This window comes from Ornithorhynchus anatinus, chromosome 4, assembly GCF_004115215.2.
Source record: "Ornithorhynchus anatinus isolate Pmale09 chromosome 4, mOrnAna1.pri.v4, whole genome shotgun sequence".
Classification (NCBI taxonomy): Eukaryota; Metazoa; Chordata; class Mammalia; order Monotremata; family Ornithorhynchidae; genus Ornithorhynchus; species Ornithorhynchus anatinus.
Window position 1 is genome coordinate 79055667 of NC_041731.1, and position 26882 is coordinate 79082548.

The 26882-nt window shown below is 42.6% G+C and overlaps 1 protein-coding gene across 3 annotated transcripts in view; it reads right to left on the reverse strand.

Moving 5' to 3' along the window:
- DENND1B (DENN domain containing 1B) overlaps window positions 1-26882 on the reverse strand; it is a 302717-nt gene that overhangs the window by 58766 nt on the left and 217069 nt on the right. For all 3 annotated transcript variants that reach the window (XM_029062651.2, XM_029062649.2, XM_029062648.2), the window contains 2 exons: window positions 14972-15097; window positions 3081-3182 (listed from right to left, as the gene is read on the reverse strand). In XM_029062651.2, coding sequence (XP_028918484.1) covers window positions 3081-3182; window positions 14972-15097 — 228 coding nt within the window. The remainder of the gene's footprint in view (window positions 1-3080; window positions 3183-14971; window positions 15098-26882) is intronic.

Here is a 26882-nt window from a genome sequence, read left to right on the forward strand (position 1 = left end):
TCCAGGTCTAACGTGGCATGGCGTAGTGGATAGAGCACAGACCTGGGAGTCAGAAGGTCATGGGTTCTAATCCCGGCTCCATCACTTGTCTGTTCTGTGGCTTTGGGCAAGTCACTTCACTTCTTGGTGCCTCAGTTACCTCGTCTGTAAAATGGGGACAAAGAGTGTGAGCCCTTTGTAGGACAGGGACTGTGTCCAACCTGATTTGCTTTTATCCACTCCAGTGCTTAGGACAGTGCCTGGCACATAGTAAGAGTTTAACAAATGCCATAATTGTTATTATTATTATTATTGTTAGAGAATACCCTTTTACTGGGTTCTAATTCCAGCACCGCCACTAGACTGCTGTGTGAACTGGAGCAAATTACTTAACTTCTCTATGCCTCATATGTAAAATGGGTTTTAAATACCTGTTCTCTTTCCCCCTTAGATGGTGAGCCCCATGTGGGATAGGGACTGTGTCCTATCTGATTACCTTGTATCCCCTCCAGCACTTACTACAGGACTTGGCTCATTGCGGGCAAGGAATGTCACTGTTCATTCATTCAATAGTATTTATTGAGCGCTTACTATGTGCAGAGCACTGTACTAAGCACTTGGAATGAACATTGTGTTGTACTTTCCCAAGCGCTTAGTACCAGTGCTCTGCACACAGTAAGCGCTCAATAAATGTGAATGAATGAATGAAATACTTAAAGAATACCAAAGTTAGTATTATTTATACTAAAACCAGACCCCACCATTAAGAGTAAAATTCAACTACAAGTGTGTGCCTGAAAAGGACACTGTAGGGACACACATTATAGCCCTTTGGCTCTCATACATGCTGATGTGTACATGTGCAAAATTTAGCGAGAACATCATTTTACTGAGGAAACTAAAGCATAGTCAAAAGTGATGATGCTAAATACATGAAAAAGCATGGTTATAGTGAGAGAGCTCACTGTGGGCAAGGAATGTGACTATTCTCATATTGTAATAATAATAATAATAATAATGTTGGTATTTAAGCGCTTACTATGTGCCGAGCACTGTTCTAAGCGCTGGGGTAGACACAGGGGAATCAGGTTGTCCCACGTGGGGCTCACAGTCTTAATCCTCATTTTACAGATGAGGTAACTGAGGCACCGAGAAGTGAAGTGACTTGCCCAAAGTCACACAGCTGACAAGTGGCCGAGCCGGCATTCGAACTCATGACCTCTGACTCCCAAGCCCGTGCTCTTTCCACTGAGCCATACTCTCCCAAGTGTTTAGTACAGTGCTTTGCAGATAGTAAGCACTCAATAAATATGATTGAATGAATGAATGATGAGAATGTCCTACACTGAGCAATAAATGACACTCAGGCTCTCAACTGCATCTGTTGTTTGGCAGGCAACTTTTGTGTTGTCCTCATAGCCAGACATCTGAAAGCCATTTTCTCTCACCTGATCAGAGGAAATCTCATTCTCAACCTCCAAACATCTGCCTAGAACTTTCTACCATTGTTTCTATCTGTAGCCTTGTTCTTTTTTCCTCCTGCTCCCTGTTTCTGCCAGAGACAATTTACTGTTCTTACCCTCACCATGTTCTAGAAAGCGTTCCCTGAATAAGGACCAGAAAGCAAGGGGTTTAGCATAAATAATACTAACTGTGGTACCCATTAAGTACTTCATTCATTCAATCATTTATTGCAAGGGGTTCAGGGTGGACTGGAAAACAATGCTTTTTAACTTCCAGACTCTTGGTTTGGTTTTTTTTTTTGCACATGCATATTTCAAGCAGAAAACTTTGACCACTGGATTTAAGGCTCTCCAACAACTCTCCCTCCTAACACATCAGTTAACTTTTCCCTCTACAGCCTAGCCTGGTTTCTCTGCTTCTCCCAAGTTCACCTTCCCAGGGTGCCTCAATCTTAACTTTTCCACCTTCAACCCCTTATTCACACTTTCCTCCTTTCAGAAGCACCTCTCTATTCAAAACCATCAGACTACAGCTCTCGCCATTTTCAAAGTCTTCCTGAGATCATACGTTTTATTATTCATAGCCTTCTGAATTTTATAACTCTTCCTTCATTAAGGTTTTACCTAAATTCAATCTTGCCAATTTTATAGTGCCTGGCCCCATCTTTCCTAGCTATGAATGTGATTTAATCTTCTGATCATTTGGTGACTATGTACGATCTGGTGGCTATTGGAAATGTATAGTCAAATGAATGAAATTAAATGAATTAAACTTTTGTCCTTTTACGGCAGTGTCTTTTTCTCTAACTATTCTTTAAGGAAGAATTGGAAGAATACTGTCTTCTATTATCCTGATAACTGAAATTAAGTAGAAGGGATAGAAAATCACGAAGAGATTCTGGTAAGATTACAATCCACAAAATAATACGGTAAGTCATATTACAGGGTTTCAGGATTTATGGGGTTCCTTCTGAGAGCACAATTAAGACATAGAAGAAGGGATTCTGATGAATCGGGAACCTGATTGTTTATCTTTACTGTATTTATTTAAATTTATTTTAGATCTAATTAATCTACTAAACAGGTGAACAAAAACCTCTCTCTGAGATTTGTTTTTTCCTATGAAAAAAGACTAAAAAAATAACGGTATTTGTTAAGCGCTTAACTATATGCCAGGCACTGTACTAAGAGCTGGGGTGGATATAAGCAGATCAGGTGGGGACACAGTCATCCCACGTGGGGCTCACAGTCTCAATCCCCATTTTCCAGATGAGGTAACTGAGGCCCAGACAAGTGAAGTGACTTACCCAAGGTCCCACAACAGACAAGTGGCAAAGCTGGGATTAGAACCCATGACCTTCTGACTCCCAGGCCTGTGCTCTATCCACTATGCCATGCTGCTTCTCTAAACTGATGGCCCTTTGTTTACCAACTGAATCTAAACTGTAAGCAGATTGAGGGTAGAATTGCCCAAGTTCTGTGCTCTGTACTCAGAGGGCAACACAGTAGACACCCAGTATGGTCTTCTACACACGGTATGGGCTCAGGAAGTGCTGGCGAGGCAAGAGAACCCACATTAACGAGAGAATGTGTGGTCTGATCACTGTCTTGGAAGAACAATGAAATGATTTCTCCTACCTGTTTGAAAAGTTGAAGATTCACGGCTGTTTCCAAGAACTGCTTGGTCGGGCTGGAACGGTGCTTGACGAAACTATCTTCACAGAATGTGATGGGCTCCCCCTAGATGAGAACAGGGAGAGGATAGTAGACATTAAGTATGCAGTCGGTCAATAAACGTTTCGATCCTGGAGTGCTGAGTGCTGCACTAGGCCCTGGGATAAGTTTCAAAAGGATAATGGCATATTCCCTTCACGTCAAATAGCATAAAATCTGTTGGGGACAAGTCCGAAGACCAAAGTTCTAGTCTAGGCCCTGCCACTTGTCTGTTGTGTGACCTTGAGCCAGTCATTTAACTTCACTGTGTCTCAGTCTTCTACTCTGGAAAATGGAGTTAAAATACCTATTCTCCCTTCCTCTTAGACAGTGAGACCGGTGTGTGACAGGAACGATGACTTATATGATTATCTTGTATCTACCCTAATGCTCAGCACAGTGCTTGGCACAAGTGTTTAATGAATACCATCATTATCACCCACCCATTCACACAGTCTCGCATATATGTGTACATATATAGATATGGACACATTCAAACTATAAATGCATTTTCACAAGGGAAACATCACATTAAGGAAACTCCTTGTTATAATATTCATATCTTCACTGATACCGCACCATAATTTCTTCCAACATCGCTCCGTTTACTATTCAGGCAGTTGGGCTTTGTCAGAAGACTGTTTCCTAATTGCTCAACAGCTTTTTATTCAAAATATGTAGTGAAAACACACTTTGAGAGAACTGACTACAGACACAAGCTCACGTACACACACACAAACAATGGTGTTTATTGAGTGCTTACTGTTTGCTGAACACTGTACTAACAACTTGGGAGGGTACAGTAGAGTGATGACGATGATGACGCTGGTATTTGGTAAGCTCCTACTATGTGCCGAGTACTGTTCTACAAGGTAATCAGGTTGTCCCACGTGGGGCTCAGAGTCTTAATCCCCATTTTACAGATGAGCTAACTGAGGCACAGAGAAGTGAAGTGACTTGCGCAAGGTCACCCAGCACACAAGTGGCGGAGCCAGGATTAGAACCCATGTCCTCCGACTCCCAAGCCCGTGCTCTTTCTATTAAGCCATGTTGCTTCTCTGTGCTTAGGCGTGATCCCTGCCCCCAAGGATTTTACAATCTAGCAGGCAACACATACACACAAACACACACACACACACACAGATTACCCAAGACATATTTTCATTTTACCTTCTGAATAGACTGCTTTAAGAAGCATTGTTTTGAAAACATATGGCTGTTGGATAGAGCAGACTGAAAGGCTCACCTCCTCCAGGATGCCTTTCCTGATTAAGCCCCCCCTTTTCCTCTGCTCCCCTCCCCATAGCCCCCACTCGCTCCCTCTGCTCTACCCCCCTCCCCGCCTCACACCACTTGTGTATGTACATATTTTTAATTGTACAAAATTCATTCATTCAACAGTATTTACTGAGCGCTTACTATGTGCAGAGCACGGTACTAAGCACTTGGAATGTACAAATCGGTAACAGATACAGTCCCCGCCCTTTGACGGGCTTACAGTCTAATCGAATTCACCATTCACATCATCCACACCATTCACAATCACTAATCAAATTCACCATTGACAGCCCACCCCTCTCCCCACCTTCAAAATCCTCCTAAAACCTCATCTCCTCCAAGAGACCTTCCCTGACTAAGCCTTCAATTCCCCTACCCACCCTTGACTATCTCGGCAGTGTGGCTGCAAACCCCTTAAGCACTTTAATACTTACCCAGTCCCACAGCACTTATGCACACATTCTTATACTCTACTATTCCCCCATCTCTAAAAGAGAAGCAGTTTGGCCTAGAGGATGGAGCACGGATCTAGGAGTTAGAGAAGGATCTGGGTTCTAATCCCGGCTCCGCCACTTGTCTGCTGCGTGACCTTGCTGTATCTGGGCCCTACTTACCTCAACTATAAAATAGGGATTAAGACTGTGAGCCCTATGCTGCATAGGGTCTGTGACCAACCTAATTAATTTGTATCTGTTGTTGTCTTATGTTGTCGAGTTGTGTCCGACTCATAGCAATAACATGGACACATCTCTCCCTGAGCTCCTCACCTCCATCTGCAGTCGTTCTGGTAGTATATCCATGGAGTTTTCTTGGTAAAAATATGGAAGTAGTTTACTATTGCCTCCTTCCGCGCAGTAAACTTGAGTCTCCACCCTCGACTCTCTCCCATGCCGCTGCTGCCCGGCACGGGGGAATTTTGACTCGTAGCAGATTGCCTTCCACTCGCTAGCCACTGGCCAAGCTAGGAATGGAATGGATAGGCCTCTGCATGACTCTCCCTCCCATAGTGGAGTACTGGAAACTCTCCAGGTGTGACCCTGAGAAGCGAATTTGTATTTACCCCAGCGCTTAGAACAGTGACTGCCATACAGTAAGCACTTGACAAATACCGTAAAAAAATTGTTTTATTGTCTGTCTCCTCCTGTAGACTGTTCGCTCCTTGTGGGAAGGGTTTGCTTCTACCAACTCTATTGTATTGTTCTTTCCCAAGTGCTCAGTATAGTGCTCTGCACACAGTAAGAACTCAATAAATACACCACCGATTGACTGATTGATTGATTGAATGACTGATGGAAAGGGGACAATAATAATAATAGTGACAATGGTATTTGTTAGGTACTTACTATGTGCCAGGCACTGAACTAAGCACTGGGGTGAATACAAGCAAATTGAGTTGGACGCAGTCCCTGTCCCCATTTTCCACATGAGGTAACTGAGGCACAGAGAAGTGAAGTGACTGCCCAAGCAGGCACATGACGGAGTTGGATTTAGAACCCAGGACCTTCTGACTCCAGGCCCCGGCTCTATCTACTACAGCATGTTGCCCACGCACAATTAAATATATGGAATCAGGCAAGGCATTACCCCACTGTTACGGGTCATTGTGAAAAGTCAAGGTTTGGAGTAAATACTGAATTATGAATCAAAATAGGCTCTTTCTGTAAGAACAGAATACACATAACTAGCCGTTCTTCACATTCAAAGACGATGTTAGACTCTATCCGTGTGTGCGTAAGCCTGAAAAAAATCCAAGGCAAGACCAAAACACTTCCTCCTGCATTTTTGTGCATAGAAACCTAGTTCCAAGCTGCATTATGGGGTTTGTCCTGTCCTATTTTCGAGCCTGCCCCTTGGTATCCCAATCTGAGTGACACCTTTGCTCAAACAGAGCAACTCATCACCCAACTGCTGCCCTCCAGGCCGGTCTGCAGTTCCACGACCTACGTTCAAGATGTGTTCGATCAAACCCAGGGGAATTTTAAACTGGAAATTCGAAAGCTAATACCCGGGTTTAACCAACTCTTCCCACAGAAGGTACCTGCTTTTTTAATCATGTTGGCTAGGAAGCTGAATTTCACATTTGAAATGTACCTCCCAGGGACCGCTTATTTTAAACTGAAAATAGTAAATAAAATCAGTGATTTAAAAAAAAAAGATGGAACTCAATTTCGGAAAAGAGCTTACTTTTAAATGAAATTATATTTAATGATAAATCAGAATGATTTTTTATTTTCTAAGTTTCCAGCATAAATTTCCCGAGTGGACAGAAACAAAATTCTCTAAAATTGTATAGCTGATGATCTGGGTTGGGGAAATGTGAACCTTCAGCAGATCCTGTGAGGTCAAAATACCCCCAGAGGTTTTATAACCATCGCTGTAAAATTATATTGCATTAAATTACTCATACTTACATGCACTTGCACTTTACATCACGGTTTTAATGATTATTTTTGGTTTGTGAGTATTCACCTATCTCTAAACTGTGACTCTCATTTAGTCACTGGGGTTATACTGACCTCATTGTATCAAACATGAAATCATTTTAATGGCACCTGCTGAGAGTTAACCATTTGTGACATCAGTGCAAAGCCTAGGAAATGGAGGTGAATCAGGAGGCCACTAGTGGGAAGAAAAGGACTGTGAATTGAAGCCAGGATTCCAGCTCCAGTTTTGATGTTACCTAGCAGTAATGACTTTTGCAATTCATTCGACTACTTCAAGGATTGAAGTATAAAAAGGGGCAGTAATAATCAATGGTTTTGAGCTCCCAGGAGGGAAAGAAGAGTCCGTTTTCTTCTTCTTCTTCTTATTTATTATTCTTTACCATTTTTTCCTACTTTGACTGTGAGCCCCATGTGGGATAGGGACTGGGTATGGCCTGACTACCTTTAGCTATCCAGTATTTAGTACAATGCTTAGTACAAAGTAAGCACTTCACAAATACAGTGATGAGGAGCAGCATGGCCTAGTGGAAAGAGTGTGAACCCGGGTCTGAGGATCTGGGTTCTAATCTTGGCTCCGACATTTGCCTGGTGTATAATGTTGGTATTTGTTAAGCGCTTACTATGTGCAGAGCACTGTTCTAAGCGCTGGGGTAGACATAGGGGAATCAGGTTGTCCCACATGGGGCTCACAGTCTTAATCCCCATTTTACAGATGAGGTAACTGAGGCCCAGAGAAGTTAAGTGACTTGCTCACAGTCACACAGCTGACAAGTGGCAGAGCTGTGTGACTGTGGGCAAGTTGACTGTTGTATGTGTACAACTGTGACTGTTGTATGACCTGAGGAGCTACTTAACTTCTCTTTGCCTCAGTTTTCTCAACCGGAAAATGGGGATTCAATACCTGTTCTCTCTCCTGCTAAGACTGTGAGCCCCAAGTGGAACAGGGTCTCTGTCCAGTCTGAATATCCTGTATCTACCCCAGAGCTTAGCACTGTGTTTGACACATAGTAAGCATTTAACTAATACCATAATAATGATAATGATGATGATGATGATGATGTTCAACACTGCCCTCATCCTGAAGATACTCTTGGCCTCCTTTGCCAGGGTTTTAACAAGGTAAACCCCGTGCCCAAGGGAGTAATGGGTCTCGGTGCAGAGAGTTCACTGCACCTCAATCTCATCTATCTCACCGCCGACCTCTCGACCACAACCTGCCTCTGGCCTGTAGCCCTCTCCATCCTCATATCCAACAGACAATTACTCTCTCCACCTTCAAAGCCTTACTAAAGGTACATCTCCTCCGAGAGGCCTTCCCTGACTAGGCCCTCCTTTCTTCTTCTCCTCCCATTCCCTTCTGCATCACCCTGACTTGCTCCCTTTAGTCATCCCACCTCCCAGCCCTACAGCCCTTATGTACATATCTGTAGTTTACTTATACTAATGTCTGTCTCCCCTTCTACACTGTAAGCTCACTGTGGGCAGGGAATGTGTCTGTTATACTGTTATACTGTACTCTCCCAAGTGCTTAGTCCAGTGATCTGCACACAGTAAGTGTGGAACAAATATGGTAGACTGACAAAAAAAGGAAAAATGGTTGGAGAGGATGAAAAAACACAAAGACAATAAATAATTACATTTCAATTTCTCTGTTTAGTTCTGTTGGGGGCTACACCTTTCCATTTTCCCTCATCATCAGCTCTCTTCCGGCCTCCTCTACTTACCCTCAGCCCACACGCTTTGCTCCTCTCGAGCCAACCTACACACTGTAACCATCCTTGTCTTTCTTACTACTGACTTTTCGCTTGCACCCTACCAATTCATCAGTGGTATTTACTGAGCACTTTTGTGTGCAGAACCCTGAACTAAGCCCTGGGAAGGTTCACTAAAACAAAATCGGAAGGCACATTCAGTGTTCATAGTGAATTTACAGTCTAGAGACTGTGCCCTTCTGCTGAAAGCTCCTTTCACCTTCACAGTGTGGGGACCACTGTTTTCCCAATCTTTAAAGCCCTCTTGAAATCACATCTCCAGTTCTCCCCTGACCAATATTTCTTTTTTCTCCATCTAATGCCACTTGAGCATTTCCGTGATACCTAAATACTGGGACACATATCTGAGAAAATTGCACTATAAATATTAGTGATCATGAGTCAGTGACAGTAGTTTAAAAACACAGTAATCACTGGGCATTCAGTGACTTTTTTTTGTTCACAGTCACCTGGAATCCCCTGTCACTAGCCCCACTCACGTTTCCTGTTGCCTCCTTGATCTCCAGCAGCTGCAGCCTGACTTTTTTTCAATAGCCCACTGGCCAAACCTCCTATCTCTGCTCCAGAAAAGTCTGGACAGCCACGAGAAGCAGGTGGCCTAGTGGAAAAAGCACAGGTCCGGGAGTCTTTAAGGCCTGATCCAAAACTCTTAGGGAATAGGGTGATGTAGTGGCTAGAGCACGGGCCTGGGAGTCACATTATTACAGGTTCTAATTCCACACTGCCCCTTGTCTGCTGTGTGACCTTGGGCAAGTCACTTAACTTCTCTGTGCCTCAGTTACATCATCTCTAAAATGGGGATTGAGATTATGAGCCCCACATGAGACAGGGATTGTGTCCAACCCAATTTGCTTATATCCACTCCAGCACTTAGTACAGTGCTTGGTACATAGTAAGCGCTTAACAAATACCACAGTTATTATTATTTTTATTATTATTATTATTACATTTCTGTCACAACTGCCTACAAGTTTGTTCAAACAGATTATGCGAATCTTTGGCATCTGGGGTTTCAGTACTCTTTACTATCCTGTAATCCTACCTCTTTCACTCCTCCAATCAATCAATCAATCAATCAATCATATTTACTGAGTGGTTACGGCATCAAACAAGCCTTCCTGCATTAATTCCCAGAACCCCAAGTTATATACACCCATCAGTCATCTTTGGCACTTAGGTACTTCACTAAACCTCAGCACTTTTGCATTCACATTTATTCAATTGTACACTTTACTGTTTATTTGGACAACTCTGTCAATATTTTTATGTTGGTCTCCTCCATTAGAGTGTAAGCTCCTTGTGGGCAGGGAAGACATCCCTTTTTTGTTTTGTACTTCCTTAGCATTTAGAATAGTGCATTGCACCCAATAAGCACTCAATGAAATTAATATTAATTAATGAAATTAATATTACTACTACTGGCTTGAATCCTTGAAGGCACGTGAACTGTACCCTTTTGGAAACAAATCAAGCAGTTCCCTGATAGGTAGCAAAGATTTCCAAGGCACACACATGGCTAGTCTTACTAGTTCCGGCATTTACTGAGTGCTTACTCTCTGCCAGAATTGAACTAAGCTCTGGGGTAATGCAAGATAATCATTTGAGACGGTCTTAATTGGCCATATGATCTTAACCTTGGCCAATCACAAAGACAAGACATGGGTGTGTAATCAAGCAGAAATAGTAACTTTGCCTCTGAAAACCAGATATTTGAGCTTACCTGTAAACATTTCCAGTGAGATTAATATTCTATTTTAGTGAAGTCACACTTGTAACAATAAAACACAAAGGCATTCTTTCCAATAGTGTTCCACTACAGAGGCTACTGGCTCAAGAATTAAGTCAGAGCTGTGAATAATTTCACCTACTACACTTAGCTTCTTGGCTTCACCAAGAAAGTGGACAAAAATGACAAACCTCCTTGATAATTTGTGAAAAATATTTTTTACGAAAACATAACCAGTAATGATAAAACACAAACTATTATGAATGCAATTCATCATGATAATGCTTGTAACAAAAATCTATTTTACATACAATTAAGAAACAAATCATCTTCCTTAAAAACATGTCATGTTTGCAGATAAAGAAGTATAAACAACTGTCAAGATTTATTCCCTATGCTAAAAAAAGTTTGGCTCTCATTCAAAGACCGAGCCAAAAGAAACATGAAGTCATAGAAAAGAAAACAGCATCCCTGCCCTACTCTCACCTTGCTTGAACACTGAGGGAAAGGAAGGGGAGACAGCTACCACTAAAAAAGAGAGAGACTAAAAATGAACCTAAACAAAACTTTAAGTTATGATAAGAATGTGATAAATTGAAAAACGAGTTAGGAAATTCTAAGGATAAAAGGATGTCTTTAACGGTGAATGCTGGGAGTTTAGCTTTCAAAAGGTTGAGGAATTCCAATGGTACTATGATCTTCCCGGCCTTCAAGTTTATGTTCCAGAAGAAAAATAAATAGGTGTCATTGAAGTATGAAAGCATCCATTAAAAAAGGAAATCCACATACCTCGACCTTTAAATATACAGAAATGGTTTCTTCATATTGATTTACATGCTCCACTATTTAAGGACTTATGGGTAAGATAATTAATATTTCCATTCTTTTTCCTCCCAACTGTAAATAACTTTCTGTCTGTCTGCTCTATTAGACTGTAAGCTCCTCAAGGGCAGAGATCATGTCTATTAACTCTACTGAAAGGTCCCACACACTGAATACAATGCTCTGCACTCGGTAGGCACTTGAATTCTACTGACTGAAATTTTATTTACTTAATCCTCTAGATGGTTATGGGCAGGGAACATGTTTAGCAACTCTGTTACACTGTATTCTCCCAAGAGCTTAGTGCAGTGCAATAAATACCATTGAATGATTAATAGTTCTACGCCATAAAGATGCCAGTGGGGATAGTCAGAAAATAATAGTAATAATAATGGTATTTGTTAAGCACTTAGTATATGCTAAGCACTGTTCTAAGTACTGAGGTAAATACAATGTTATCAGGTTGTCCCACGGGGGGCTCACAGCTTTAACCCACATTTTTACAGATGAGGTAACTGAGGCACAGAGAAGTTAAGTGACTTGCCCAGAGTCACACAGCTGACAAGTGGTGGAGCTGGATTCAAACCCAAGACCTCTGACCCCCAAGCCCATGCTCTATCCACTGTGCCACACTGCTTCCACTGCTTCTAAATCAAAACATTCATTTGCACTCTAATTCATGGGTAGAACCCTTCAATCTGCTGAACTAAAGAAGTGCAATCAAAATCCGAATGATGGAAATCAATTGAATTTCAATTCTCTACTCTTAATTCCAATACTTTCACAGAGCGGAAAGAGGCACTTTTAAAAACTATCAGATAGAATCTATTTCCTCAATTCAAACAATAGCATAAAATACTAAAAAAGAATTATGGTTTGATTTGGCCTATTCAGTGACACGATATGATTAATGACACAATTCAGTCGGCTGACCATTTAATTTGACATAAGCAGAAATCCCTCTTTAGACAAGAATGGCCTGGATTTTGTGGTTCTGCACTCACAGAATTTAAAAAAAAACATTAAGGATGCTGCTTTGGGCTGGAACAGCAGAAAATAACCTTTCTGTTGCCACGGAATGGTAGTGGAGCTTCTGCTGGGGCTGAAGAAGAGGAGAGGGAAGAAAGATCCACTGCTAGAATGGATCAGCTGAACTGGCCTCGGGCCAGGGAGAGGAGTTTCGGGAGCAGCCGATGATACAGTTCTGGTCCATTGGAAACTCTTATTCCATCAATCAATGGAATTGGTTGTGTGCAGAGCACTGTACTGAGTGTTTGGGAGAATACAATACTGTGGTCTAGTCAACCGGGAATCAGAAAACCCAACTCTGCTTCAGAGTTGCAATATGATCTTGGGCAAGTCACTTAATCATTTTGTACCTGAGTTTCTCATCTGTAAAATGGGAATAGGATACTTGGTACCTACTAATCCATCAGTCAATAGTACCTAATGAGTGGCTACTATGTGCAGGCACTATAATAAGTGCTTGGGAAAGTACAGCCCAACAATATAACAGACACAATCCCTACCCACAACGAGCTTACAGTCTAGAGGGGGAGACAGGCATTAATATCAATAAATAAATTATGGATATGTACATAAGTGCTGTGGGGCTGGGGGCAGGGGGGAGGGTGGTGAATAAAGGGAGCAAGTCAGGGTGACAACAAAGGTGGGAAAAGAGGAAATGAGGGCTTAGACAGGGAAGGTCACTTGGATGAGACAGACCTTCAACAAGGTTTTGAAGGTGTGGAGTGTATTCGTCTGTCCGATCTGAAAAGGGAGAGTGTTCCAGGCCAGTGGCAAGTTGGCATTAGAGGAGTGAAGCGAGTGGCTGGGTTGTAGTAGGAGAGAAGTGAAGTGAGTTAGGAGTGGGCAAGGTGACTGAGTTCTTTAAAGCCAATGGTGAGGAGTTTCCGTTTGATGCGGAGGTGGATGGGCAACCACTGGAGGTTCTTGAGGAGTGGAGAAACACGGACTGAACAATTTTGTAGAAAAATGAGCCGGGCAGCAGAGTGAAGTATGGACTGGAGCAGGGAGAGACAGGAGGCAGGGAGGTTAGCAAGATGGCTGATACAGTAATCAAGGCGGCACAGGAGAAGTTTTTGGATTAACACGGTAGCAGTTTGAATGGGGAAGAAAGGGTGAATTTTAGCCATGTTGTGAAGCTGAACTCTTAATAAATTCCATAACTAAATGAACGAGGGCAGTTTTGGGGCAGTCATCACTATCCCAAGCCCCAGGGCTCAGCCAAGTTTATCTGAATTATGGAAGAACTATCAAATGACAATCACTTTAACTGGCTAAGGTGAAAGGTCCCATACCCTATAACAATTTTTTTTTAATTTTCTGGAAATCCATTCATAAACACAAAATTTATTTGATTTAAAAAACTATTCCAGAAAGCAAAATGCCTGAAGGAGAAACAAAACCTGAGTTTGTAAATTGCATTGAATTGAGGAAAACGGAGAGACCATTCTCTGTTGTGTTTGCCACTAATTACTTCACACAAAATTTTATCCCCCAGGATTTTTACTTTTCCTTCCTATCATTCATGTTCGGTAACTTTAACGGAAACTGCCCGAGGATAATATTCCTATCCCCTTTTTTACGGTATTTATTATGTGCTTACTATGGGCCAGGCACTGTACTCAGTTTTGGAGTAGACAGAAGCTAATCAGGTCAGACATAATCCATGGACTACATAGGGTTCACAGTCTTAATCCCCATTTTACAGATGCGGTAACTGAGGCACAGAGAAGTTAAGTGACTTGCGCAAGGTCACACAGGAGAAAAGTGGCAGAGCCAGGATTAGAACCCAGGTCCTTCTGAATCCCAAGCCCATGCTCTATCCATTAAGCCATGCTGCTTCTCATTGGCTGAGCCCTAAGCATAAATGCTAAGTGAGCAGCCCCTGCAAAGTCCAGAGATAAATGATGGGTTTAATTTTCCATTTTACAGAGATGATAGGGATTAGGTAACCATTCTTAAATGAATCAATATTACCTACTCTGCAACTTCCTAGGCAAAATATTGATCCAGGATGCTATGATGGAAAAGAAAGAAGCAATGTTTAGTGGATAGAATATGGGTCTGAGAGTCAGAAGGTCGTGGGTTCTAATCACAGCTCCACCATTTGTCTGCTGTGTGACCATGGGGAAGTCACTTTAACTTCTCTGAGCATCAGTTAATTTATGGAAAGTCAATTTAAGAGTTGCCCTCTGTAAATACCCAAGAGAATTTTAATGCTCAGAATAGAGAGAGGAAGATGAAGAAGGAAAAGGAGAGGGCGAGGAAGAGGGAAAAGGAGAGGGAGAGAGAGAGAGAGTGCACTGAAAAGCAGCATGATAAAGTGGACAGAGCAGGGGCCTGGGAGTCAGAAAGTCATGGTTTCTAATCCCAGCTCCACCTCCTTTCTGCTGTGTGAACCTGGGCAAGTCATTTCACTTCTCTGAACCTTGGTTACCTCATCTGTAAAGTGGGGATTGAGACTGTGAGCCCCACATGGGACAAGGACGGTGTCCAACCCAATTTGCTCGTACCAACCCCAGGGCTTAGTACACAGTGCCTGGTACATAGTAAAGGCTTAACAAATACCATTATTAATTATCATCATCATTATTATAATTGTTATCTGAGTTTGATCTGAACTCCCTACTGAGCTGTCCCAATTTGGATTTAAAAAGGCTTTTCTACAGGTTGCTGGTATAGGCTCATTAACCCCGCTATCTCATTTCAAGAAAAGACGGAGATGTGGAAATGGTGAGAGACTCTTACGGGTTTGTATCTCAGGGCATCTCTGTAGGAGCCGAAGAGAGCCGCCTGGGCCCTCAGGAAAGCCCGGGCCACTCCGTCGCCAGTGGCTGTCGACTGCTTCTTCAGTTTACTTTTCAAGGTCGAGACCTGCGTGGCAGAGAGGAGAAGTGAAATTAACACTTCCGAAATTGGAGTGGCGAGGTACGAACCCAATCAGCAGGAGAACCCCAGTGTCCGTGGATCAGCCAGAAACTCATCCTCCTCCTTGATAGCTTATCGTTTCCACCGCAGAGAGCACCTGCTGGTCCGTTAATTGAAAGGCAAGTGAGAGAGGATGGAAAAGTGCTAATGCAAATTGGTTTATGCTCTCTTTTTTCTTCCCAAGGCCTCCTAACACAAAGAAGCTTTAATTATTTTATCGTAAACTGCTTGCAAGCTGCTTTCCTGCAGATTTTTAACAATCGGAACATGTGTCTCTTATTGGAGATGAAGCCAGTTTGGCTTCTTTCCTTTAGCAGAGGTACAGTTAATGGTTGAGGTCATTTGGGCTTTACTTACCCCTTGACTTTCTTTTCAATGCTCAATTACATGCACACACATTTGTCCCTCAGTGAAGATGGGAGAGTTGCCACAGATTCACTATTTTGGAAGGTGGGGAATGATTGTTCAATGGAACTGCAACTACAATGATTTTGGCGGGTGAATGGGGAATATTAATAAAAGATTTTTCATCACAAAAGTACCAACTACAAGGAAAGGCAGTCCCACCCAGTGCTTGATTTTTAAAATTCTGATCTAACCTAATCCAAGGAGTACACAGCAATCAAAAGGTAGGTAGATGTCTTACAATTTATTTGATAAGAAAAATTGCCACACGATCACAGAATTCATTTGGGGAAGAAAAATAATTTGTGAAAGGAAATCAGTCCTTCTCCCCACATTCTACTGCACTTCCTATTGTGTGGCTAGCTAAACAAAGACACAAACATACATACATACATTAGAGAGGAGAAGACTGACTTCCGTGCAGTTCACAAACCTTCATTTACCTTCCATTTTTGTCACAGTTGCCTAATAAAGGAAGAAGTTGGATTTCCAATTCAACTGGATCCTGAAAACTGTCTCAAGCCAAAATGTTGTTGGGCAAAATCAGTCAAGCAACCAATCAATGGCGTTGGAGGGCTTATCACGTGCAGAGCACTATACTAAACTCTCGGGAGGGCACGGTTCAGTAGAGTTGGTAGACAAATTCCCTGCCCACAGCGAGCTTACAGTCTGGATGGAGAGACAATCATTAATATGAATTAATGAATAATAATGTAGAATTTATAGATGTGTACACAAGTATTGAGGGGTTGACGGTGGGACAAAAAGCAAAACCCCAAAGGTCACAGATCCAAGTGGAAGACCAACTTCCTCATAGGACCAGTTTTATAATAATAATAATGTTGGTATTTGTTAAGCACTTACTACGTGCAGATCACTGTTCTAAGCACTGGGGTAGATACAAGGGAATGAGGTTGTCCCATATGAGGCTCACAGTCTTCACCCCCATTTTACAGATGAGGGAACTGAGGCACAGAGAAGTGAAGTTACTTGCCCACAGTCACACAGCTGACAAGGGGCAGAGTCGGCATTCGAACCCATGACCTCTGACTCCCAAGCCCGGGCTCTTTCCACTGAGCCACGCTGCTTCTCTTTTATAAATGGGGGTTGTTTCCTGAACCAAGGTTGGATACCCTATATTTCGTAAAATTACCCAGAACTGGCTATTCAATCAACTGTAGATCAATCAGTCATTGGCATTTATTGAGCACTTACTGTGTGCAGAGCACTGTATCAAGTGCTTGAGATAGTTCAGTTTAACAGAGTTGGTTGAAATGTTCCCTGCCCTCAAAGAATTTACAGTCTAGAAGATCAGTCAATCAATTGTATCTACTGAGTGCTTAATGGGTGCAGAGCACTGTACTAAGAACTTGGGAGAGTACAGGAAAGTAGCTTGGTGTAGAGGATAGAGCACGGGCCTCAGAGTCAGAAAGTTACGGATTCTAATCCCAGCTCTGCCACTTGTCTGCTGCGTGGCCTTGGTCAAGTCATTTCACTTCTCTGGGCCTCAGTTTCTTCATCTGTAAAGAACAAGACTATTACCCTATCTATTTTGTTAATGAGATGTATGTTGCCTTGATTCTATATATTTGTTATTGTTTAAATGAGATGTCCATCCCCTTGATTCTATTTATTGCTATTGTTTTTGCCTGTTTGTCTCCCCCGATTAGACTGTAAGCCCGTCAATGCACAAGGACTGTCTCTATCTGTTGCCTGCTGAATGAATGAATGAGTCCCATGTGGAACGGGGGCTGTGTCCAACTCGATTTGCTCGTACCCACCTTAGCACTCAGTACAGTGGCTGGCACATAGCACTTAGCAAATACCATAATTATTATTATAATAACAATGTAACAGAGTTTGTAGAACCATTCCCTGCTCAAATTGAGTTTATAGTCTAAAGAGGTAAAGAGACATTAATATAAACAAATGAATCATTGCTATTGTTCTTGTCTGTCCGTCTCCCCCGATTAGACCGTAAGCCCGTCAAAGGGCAGGGACTGTCTCTATCTGTTACCGATTTGTACATTCCAAGCGCTTAGTACAGGGCTCTGCACATAGTAAGCGCTCAATAAATACTATTGAATGAACATAAAATGTTGTACGGCTGAGGGTGGGGTGACCAAAGGGAGCAAATTCAAGTGCAAGGGTGATGCAGAGGGGAGTGGGAGAAGAGGAAATGAGGGCTTAGTCAGGGGAGGCGTCTTGGGGGAGATGTGCCTTCAGAAAGGCTTTGAAGGTGAGGAGAGGATTTGTCTGTCAAATATGAAAAGGGAGGGCTTTCCAGGCCAGAGGCAGGACATGGGTGAGAGATCTGCAACAAGACAGATGAGATCAAAATACCGAGAAGGTTGGCATCAGAGGAGTGCAGCTGAGTTGCAGTATTCATTCATTCATTCATTCATTCATTCATTTAGTCGTATTTACTGAGCACTTACTGTGTGCAGAGCGCCGTACTAAGCGCTTGGGAGAGTACAATACAACAATATACAGACAATTCCCTGCCCACAATGAGCTTACCGTCTAGAGTGGGGGAAAGAAGCCAGTAGAAAGAAGCTAGCAAAAGTACTGGGGGCAAGATGATTGGGTGCTTTAAAGTCAGTGGTAAAGGAGTTTCTGTTTAATGTGGAGGTGGATGGGCAACTACTGGAGGTTCTTGAGGAGCAGAGAAACATGGAATGAGCACTTTTGTAGAAAATGATCTTGGCAAGAAGATGAGTAACATAACCGCATCAAGGTATTTATTTTGAATCGGAGAGGTTCCTCCATAAGAAGTTTAACTTTAACATCACAGAATGTCTGATATTCTCACATTACTCCACCTAGACATTAGGGAAGCCCTTCCACTCCATCTCCCCAGTCCTCTCTCCCACACTATCTTGTGAGATCACTTCTCCATTTCCATACATCTTCTATACAGTGCCCCAAAACACTACTGACCAATCCTCCAGACAAAGGCCATAAAGGAATTAGTATTTTAAAGTCAAATGTGTCATAATGTGAAATAAGGCAGAAACAGTGTTAATTCAGGAATAATCTAAGTGCTGCCCTTTTTAACAAGAAATGGCTTTACAGGACAGTCCTTAACAAGCTGAGGATTTACTATATAACAAAGTTTACATTAAATGCCATTTAAATAAATCTAATGAAAATCTAATATGTGGGCTGTTGTTTTTAAATAGGACCATTTTTCCCTTATGAAACTTTTTTATAACCAAAATTGTGTTGGTTATCCATTAATAACAACTGTGGCAATTGTTAAACCAAGCACTGTAATGTACTAAGCACTGTACTAAACACCGACAGTCCTTGTCACAGTCATGGTCCACATTCTAAGGATGAGGGAGAACAAGTACTGAATCTTCATGAATGTATGCAAAAGAAGAATATTTTTGTTTCTTTAAAGCATGTGGTCTCGCTGTTCTTGTAGATGATGATTGTATTGGAAGTGTCAACCTAATTAGCAACTAAACTTTGAATAATGCTAATGAGGAATGGACATGGTATCAGAGGAAAGACTAGCTCTACAGGTGATAGAGATTCACAGTAGTGACATTTTCCAGTGTAAAGTCACAGTTACTGTGATCTGATCAAAGAAAAAGACCCCCATTGGGTCCAATTATAAGCATATTTAGAAAAAAAATGATTGCACTATGATGGTCACAATCCATGCAGAAAAGCTTTTAGAGTATAGGCCTTCTCCCTTTAGCAAAATCTCCCTTCCATTTCTATCCATGTTCCATAGATCCACACAAAGGATTTGAACATGATTAGCCCATTTACATGCAGCTGAGATCATTTAAGTGTTTTTATTCCTAATCTCAAAAGAGAAAATTTACAGAACAGTAATAGTTAAAACATCTCAACGTTGCAAAGGAAAATTTGTGTCACTTGGCATTTTCCGAACTCTAATTTAAGAAAATTTAGAAAGTAATTAAATCCATGAGTTTTCTTTCAATAACAATAATTTTAGCATTTGTTAATCGATGGTATTTAATGAGCACTTGCTGAGTGTTCAAAGCACTGTACTAAAGGTTTAGGAGAGAAAGATGCAATACTGTCGGTAGACATGTTCAGGGAACTTAAAATATAGTGGGGAAGACAGACGTTGAAATGAATTACCGAAGGCTAATAAATACCATGGGGCTAGAATGCGTTGAGGGTTGGAATAGGGTGAGTATCAAAATGCTTAAGAGATACATACCCCAAAAGTGTAGGTGATGCAAAAGGAAGAGTGAATCTGGTGGGGAAATAAGAGGTTGGTTCGGGTACACTTCCTGGAGGAGCTACTTTCTGGAGGAGATATTCTAGTTAAGCTTTGAAGATAGGGTGTGTGGCAGTCAGTCAGATATTAAGAGGGACAGAGTTATGTGTCTGGGATTAGATACAAGATAAGCAGACACAGTCCCTATCTCAAATGGGGCTCACAGTCCAAGAGATAGTGAAAATAGAAATTTAATTCCTGTATACAGATGAGAAAATTGAGTCACAAAATCACAAAGCGGTCAAGTGGCGGATCCAGGATTTCCTAATAAGTGATAATAATGATCGTATTTGTTAAGCACTTGCTATGTGTCAAGCACTGTTCTAACTGCTGGGATGGATACAGGTGTATCAGATCAGATATATAGTCCCTGTCCGATGTGAGACTCACAGTTTAAATAAGAGGGAGAACAGGAATTGCACCCCCATTTTAGAGATGAGGAAACAAAGGCCCAGAGAAGTTATGAGACTTGTCCAAGATCATGCAGCGGGCAATCAGTGGAGCGGGGATGACTGCCCACGCCCACGGTCTTTCCGCTAGCCCAAGCCGCTTCTTCGGGCATGCTGACACAATAAGAAGAAAAAGAAATGAATTTTCCCACTGAACACTAGTCAGAGAAGATCTGTGTTTCCTGCAGGTCTGTCAGAAGTAAAAAGGACAAGAGAGGAAAAGAACAAGGAGAAACACAAAGAGGCAGAAGGAAAAGCCCAGGTAGGGAGGGAAAATAAATGAGAATGGTTTGGAATGCAGTTACAGGATATCAGGAATTGCCAGAAGGGCCTTTCTGGTATGAAAATGATCTCACTGGGGCAATGACAGTGGCAGGCGGCAGTCTGCTGTTGCCCTTTCTCTGTGCCCAGGGTGAGAGGCAAGTCTGCATCACCCTGACTTGCTCCCTTTGTTCTTCCCCGCTCCCAACCCCACAGCACTTATGTACATATCCGCAATTTTATTTATTTGTGCTGATGTCTGTCCCCACCCGCCCCCCAGGTTGTGAGGTTGTTGTGGGCAGGGAATGTCTCTGTTTGTTGTTGTATCAAACTTATCCAAGCTCTTAGTACAGAGCTCTGCACACATTAAGCACACAATAAATACAACTGAATCAATGAATGAGAGGCAGAGGCCCCCAGTCCTAAGTCCTGCCCCTCCTGGGTCTTGCTCACCCGTAGTCCAAGCCTCACCCCGTCCCCCCAACTTTTCTCTACCTCCCAGCGTTGACGTGCGTGTCTTCATGGGCAGCTCCTTTAGTGGCCACCCTAATGTCCCCATTCACCACCGCCACCACAGCAAGGTGGAAGAGGACACAAAACACAGACTTCGAATGGAAGCCGAAGAGGGAAGGATTTGCCTAGGTTCCCCACAGCTGCCTGAGAACACTTAGTCACCAACGTGCACCAACCAACTCCCCTGAAAACCTGCTTATGGCTCCCACGGAAGGTTTTTTTTTTTTTAACTTTCACCTCGACACTGGGGAGGCCAGATGGGAACTCAAAGACCAAAGGATGGGGGCATGCTCCCACGCACACACACACAAACACACACCTGTTCTGTCCAAACAATGCAGAAACACATCGTCAGACCCTTACGCATGGACACACACACACCTTTCCCTCTCACACACTCATGTGGACTTCATTAGGCTCAGACAGTTCTTCAGACATGCACATGGTTAAACAAATGCAGAGCTTCACTGACAAATAAACCCTTCTCAAGCAGAAGTTCCCTAGATGGACAGGAATAAAAATATTCTCCTGTCATTCTAGTGAAAAGAGGATGGGCCTGGGAGTTAAAGGACCTAGGTTTTAATCCCGGCTCTGACACATTCCCTGCTCTGGGACGCTGGACAAGGCACTTAACTTCTCTGGGCTTCAGTTTTCCCAGCTGCAAAACAGGGATTTAATACCGGCTCTTCCTCCTACTTAGACTGTGAGTTCCCTGCGGGACAGAGAAGCAGCGTGGCTCAGTGGAAAGAGCACGGGCTTTGGAATCAGAGGTCATGGGTTCAAATCCCGGCTCGGCCACTTGTCAGCTGTGGGACTTTGGGCAAGTCACTTAACTTCTCTGTGCCTCAGTTCCCTCATCTGTAAAATAGGGATTAAGACTGTGAGCCCCACGTGGGACAACCTGATTCCCCTGTGTCTACCCCAGCACTTAGAACAGTGCTCGGCACATAGTAAGCGCTTAACAAATACCAACATTATTATTATTATTATCAACCGGATCATCATGTATCTAACCCAGTTCTGGGCACATATTAATTATTCTATTTATTTTATTAATGATGTGTATATACCTATAAATTCTGTTTATTTATATTGATGCTATTGTTGCTTGTTTACTTATTTTGATGTCTGTCTCCCCGCTTCTAGACTGTGAGCCCATTGTTGGGAAGGGATTGTCTCTCTTTGTTACTGAATTGTACTTTCCAAGTGCTTAGTACAGTGGTCTGCGCACAGTAAGTGCTCAATAACTATGAATGAATGAACACAGTAATTGCTTAACGAGTAGTACTATTATTATTACTAATATATGAAATTGACTAAAACAGCTGCCATTCTTTTGGTTGAAATGAGACCCTAATGCAGATCCCGTATGAAGAGTGAGCCAGCCAGCTTGTGGCAGAGGAAATGGCCGCAATTTCAATTCCGCATTTGTTTCGGCCGCCGGTACAGTAGCACCTCTCATGCCAGCTCTACGTGAAACCTTCTGTGGGGGACATAATCAAAATTCACTTCTCGAAGACCCGTCCTACCACCAATTCCGGGGGTGTTTATTCACACAACTTTTGCACGAACCCTAGCATTCTCTTTGGCCTTGAGAAACTCAGCTCTAAAGGGGCTACCTATCAACCTACGGGCACTAGATACTGACCGTGAACGCTCAATCCTCTGATCTAGCGACAGAAGCAGATGTTCTGATCTAGCGACATTTTGTGACCAAAATGTTTACTCAAAATGGTTCACCAATTTTCTCTGGCCCGTCGATGGAGCAGAGAGGTGTACTGAGGTGAGATGCAGCCTGTTTTCAGGCTGAAAAGAGGAACATTAAAGAACAAGGTTAAGAGGAGAAATTAAAATTACTTAGGGCTTCAGCAGGAAATGAAACTCCTCTGGCCGCTGTGATTTTATCATTTCCCTCTGTGGCAATCCATCCCTACAGGCAACGAGCTGTATCCCAGTGGCTCCACAGAGTCTACCAGGAGAGCTGTCAACCCTCCTGGTTCTGAAATAAGAAAAGTTCCTTTGGCCTTCCCCCAGCTAAACTCCCAGGAGCCAGAGGGCTAATGGAAAGAGCACAAGTTTGAGTGACTACACTCTAGTACAGCTCCGCTACTGGCCTGCATTATCGCTCAACTTCTCCATGGCTCGGTTTCCTCATGTCTCCACACGAGAAGCAGCACGGCCAAGTGGATGGACCATAGGATCGGGAGTCAGAAGGACCTGGGTTCTAGTCCCGGCTCCACCACTTGTCTGTTGGATGAGCTCGGGCAAGTCACTTCAACTACTCTGTGCCTCCATTACTCATCTGTAAAATGAGGATTAAGACTGTGAGCTCAACATAGGACCTGAACTGTGTCCAACCTATCTTGTACCTACCCCAGTGCTTAATACAGTGCCCGGCACATAGTAAGTGCTTAACAAACACCATAAAAAAAATCATTTAACTAGGGGTTAACTGCCCCTCCATTCCACAGGGGGATATTAGGAGACTGACAAAATCTTAGCTTGGGGACTCGGAAGCTATTTATCATGATACCCTCTTGGGATCAAATGGCTCTTCAGCACAGGCAGGGACCAGGTCTGTTGTTTCCTGGTAGTTGGTGCCCACCTTCGCTGTGCAATGGAGGTCACCGGGGACACTGCCTATTGCTGAAAAGTGCCCCAGGAGATGGGCGGTGCTACCTCCCTGCCCCCTAGACTGTAAGCTCGTTGTGGGCAGGGAATGAGTTTATTTATTGCTATATTGTACTCTCCCAAGCACTTAGTATACTGCTCGGCACATAGTGGGTGCTCAATAAATACGACTGACTGACTGACTACCTCTTGCTGAATTTCTCTCCACAGCCAACATTCCCCCACCCTCCTCGTCCCCTTTTCTCTTTTCTTCTCCTGCGCTCTCCACTTCCCCTTCCCTAATGATGCCCCTTGTCACGTGAGGAGCCTATAGACTGTATGGCTCTTCGCTCCAAGATTTCATTTTGTTTCTCTTCTACTGACCCTCGATCGATGAGAAAATATTTTGGAAAAAATAAAAGTGCTATATAAATTCAAGGAATTTTATCATCAACTGTATTACAAAATCCAATAACTCAAGCTCTTACCCCTTAGCTTATCCTACAAGCAGAAGACTTGGGATCTAATCCTGGCTCTGCCATTTACCTGCTGTATGATCTTGGGCAAATCACTAAACTTCTCTGGGCCTCAGTTCCCTCATCTACAAAATGGGGATTCAATACCTGTTCTCCCTTTTATTGAGACTGTGAGCCCCATGATGGGATCTTGTTACCTTAGTAACTACCTCAGTTCCCAACACAGAGCTTCGCACCAAGTACACACTTAATAAAGCCATTACAATGATTATTCCCTTTATCACATTATTCTATTATTATAATTGTATTATTATTTTAATACTGTTAAAAAAGTAATCAAACCAGCTGAGTCAAAGTTGTCTTATGACAAGCCTCCTCCTCCCTTCGGGCTAAACTATATGTTGCTGCCCACGTCATCTTCGTACAACATCTCTTGACACACGCCTCTCTTCAAAACCCCACACCCATCACGTATCCCACCCCACATCAATCTGAAACTCTTGGTCATTGGCTGCAAGGCTCTCCAGGAGAATATCTTATCTACCAGCTCTCTTCTCTTGCTACTCCCTGTCTTTTTTTTATGGTATTTGTTAAGCACTTACTATGTGCCAAGCACTGAGCTAAGCTCTGAGGTAGATAGAAGCTAATTGGGTTGGACTAGTCTATTTACCACACTGGACTCATGGTCTTAATCCCCATGTTACAGATAAGTAATTAAGGCACAAAAATTAAATAACTTGTCCAATGCCAAGTGGTGGAGTCAGAATTGGAACTCAGGTGCTTTCTGACTCCCAGGCCTGTGCTTTATCCACTGGACCATCATGCTGCTTCTCGAAGATGCTGCTGTCTCGCACTTGTCCCTCCTCTCAAGCTAATCTTCTTACAGTACCTCATCCTTGATCCTGCTTCAGTCCTGCTTCAGGCTCCATGCAGACACTTTTCCCCCTTTGAAGTTCAGAGGGTCACAGTTCCCTCCATCTTCAAAATCTTCCTAAAATCCTCCTCCTTCAGGAATCTTTTTTCTTTCAGGAATCGATTTACGCACAACCTCGTAAATAGCATCAATAGAAGAGTTACTTTAGCTATATCCATTTTCAGCATTCATTACACGCATACTCTATTGCATCAATCAATCAGTGATATTTATTGAGCACTTACTGTGTGCAGATCATTTCAGAGAGCACAAGACAATGGAGCTGGTAGATATGCTCCCTGCCCAAAAGGAGCTTACAGGCTAGAGGAGGAGACAGAAGTTAATACAAATAAAATGATGAATATATACATAAGTACTGTGGCGCTGAAGGTGGGGTGATTATCAAGTGCTTAAAGGGTCAGATCAAGGGAACAGATGACACAGAATGGATAAGGGTTAGGGGAAAGGAGGAATCCATTGGGGAAGGCCTCTTGGTGGAGTGTGATTTTAATAAGGCTTTGAAGGTAGAGAGAATGTATATTTGTCATAAAATAATAATCATTAATTATGGCATTTGTTAAGTGTTTACTGTGTGCCAAGCACTGTGACAGAGAAGGAGTTTCAGGTCTAAGGGATGATGGGGGCCAGAGGTCGGTAGCGAGATCGAGGTACAGTGAGTACGCTGGTGTAAGTTGAGAGTTTATGGAGTAAGCTGAATACTCAACAACTTCCTATAATAACCTCATTCTCCCTCCTGCCCCTACTATATTTGAATAATTTATATCTGCCAGTCTCTACCATAAGATTATCAGTTCCTGAAGCTTGTGTTTGGCTTCAGGTGTGTGTGCCAAAACTTAGTACAGTGTTTTGTGCTCGAGGACCTCAACAATTGCCAATGATTAACTGACTGAGCAGACCTTCAAACTGTGCCACCTTAAATTCCAGCAGAAGTTGCTGACATTCAACAGTTCTCAGATATGAAAACCGCACAGCAATCTCCAGATTATGTTCAATTTACCAAACAAGCATGTTTTGCAATGATTCACCTTCAAATCAAGGCTAAGAACTGATTAATAATGATGACAAACTGGGATAGTAATATGACAGCAGAGATGACTTCACCATAAGCAAATCTGCTGTGTGATAATAATGAAAATAACAATAATCATAATGGTAAGACAGACAATAATAGTAATTATGGTATTTGTTAAATGCTTACTTTGTGCCAATCACTGTGCTAATTGTTGGGAAACATACACCACCATCAGATAGGTCACAATCCCTATCCCACTCGGGGTTCTCTATTTAAGGGGTGGGGAGCTGGGATTTGAACCCAGGTATCCTAACTCCCAGGCCCATGCTCTTTCCATTACGTCACACCGCTGGCATCCCTGCCTAGTGACTACGTAAATTGCCCCCATCCTGCTTTGCAGCCTCTCCCTTTCTGTGCCCTTGCCTCTCTTTAAACTCCCAAACTTCCTCCCCTCCCAATCAATGAATAAAAAAATCAATTTTATTTATTGAGTACTGACTGTGTGCAGAAAGCAAAGGATTAAAAGGGGAGCCATGGGACCTGCACTGGTTGAGGGTACTCTAGATTAAAGTGAAGGATAAGATGAAAAGGGAAAATGATTAAAGTATATTACAGTACCCAAATAGGGAAGAGAAGGTCAACGTGGGTATCATCGTTCAATTCACCATTCATAGAGTGGAATATCACAGCCCTCTAGACTGTAAGCTCATTATGGGCAGGGAACATGTCTGCTAATTCTCTTGTATTGGATTCTCCCAAGTGACTAGAACAGTGCTCTGCACACAGTAAGCACTCAATAAATACCAT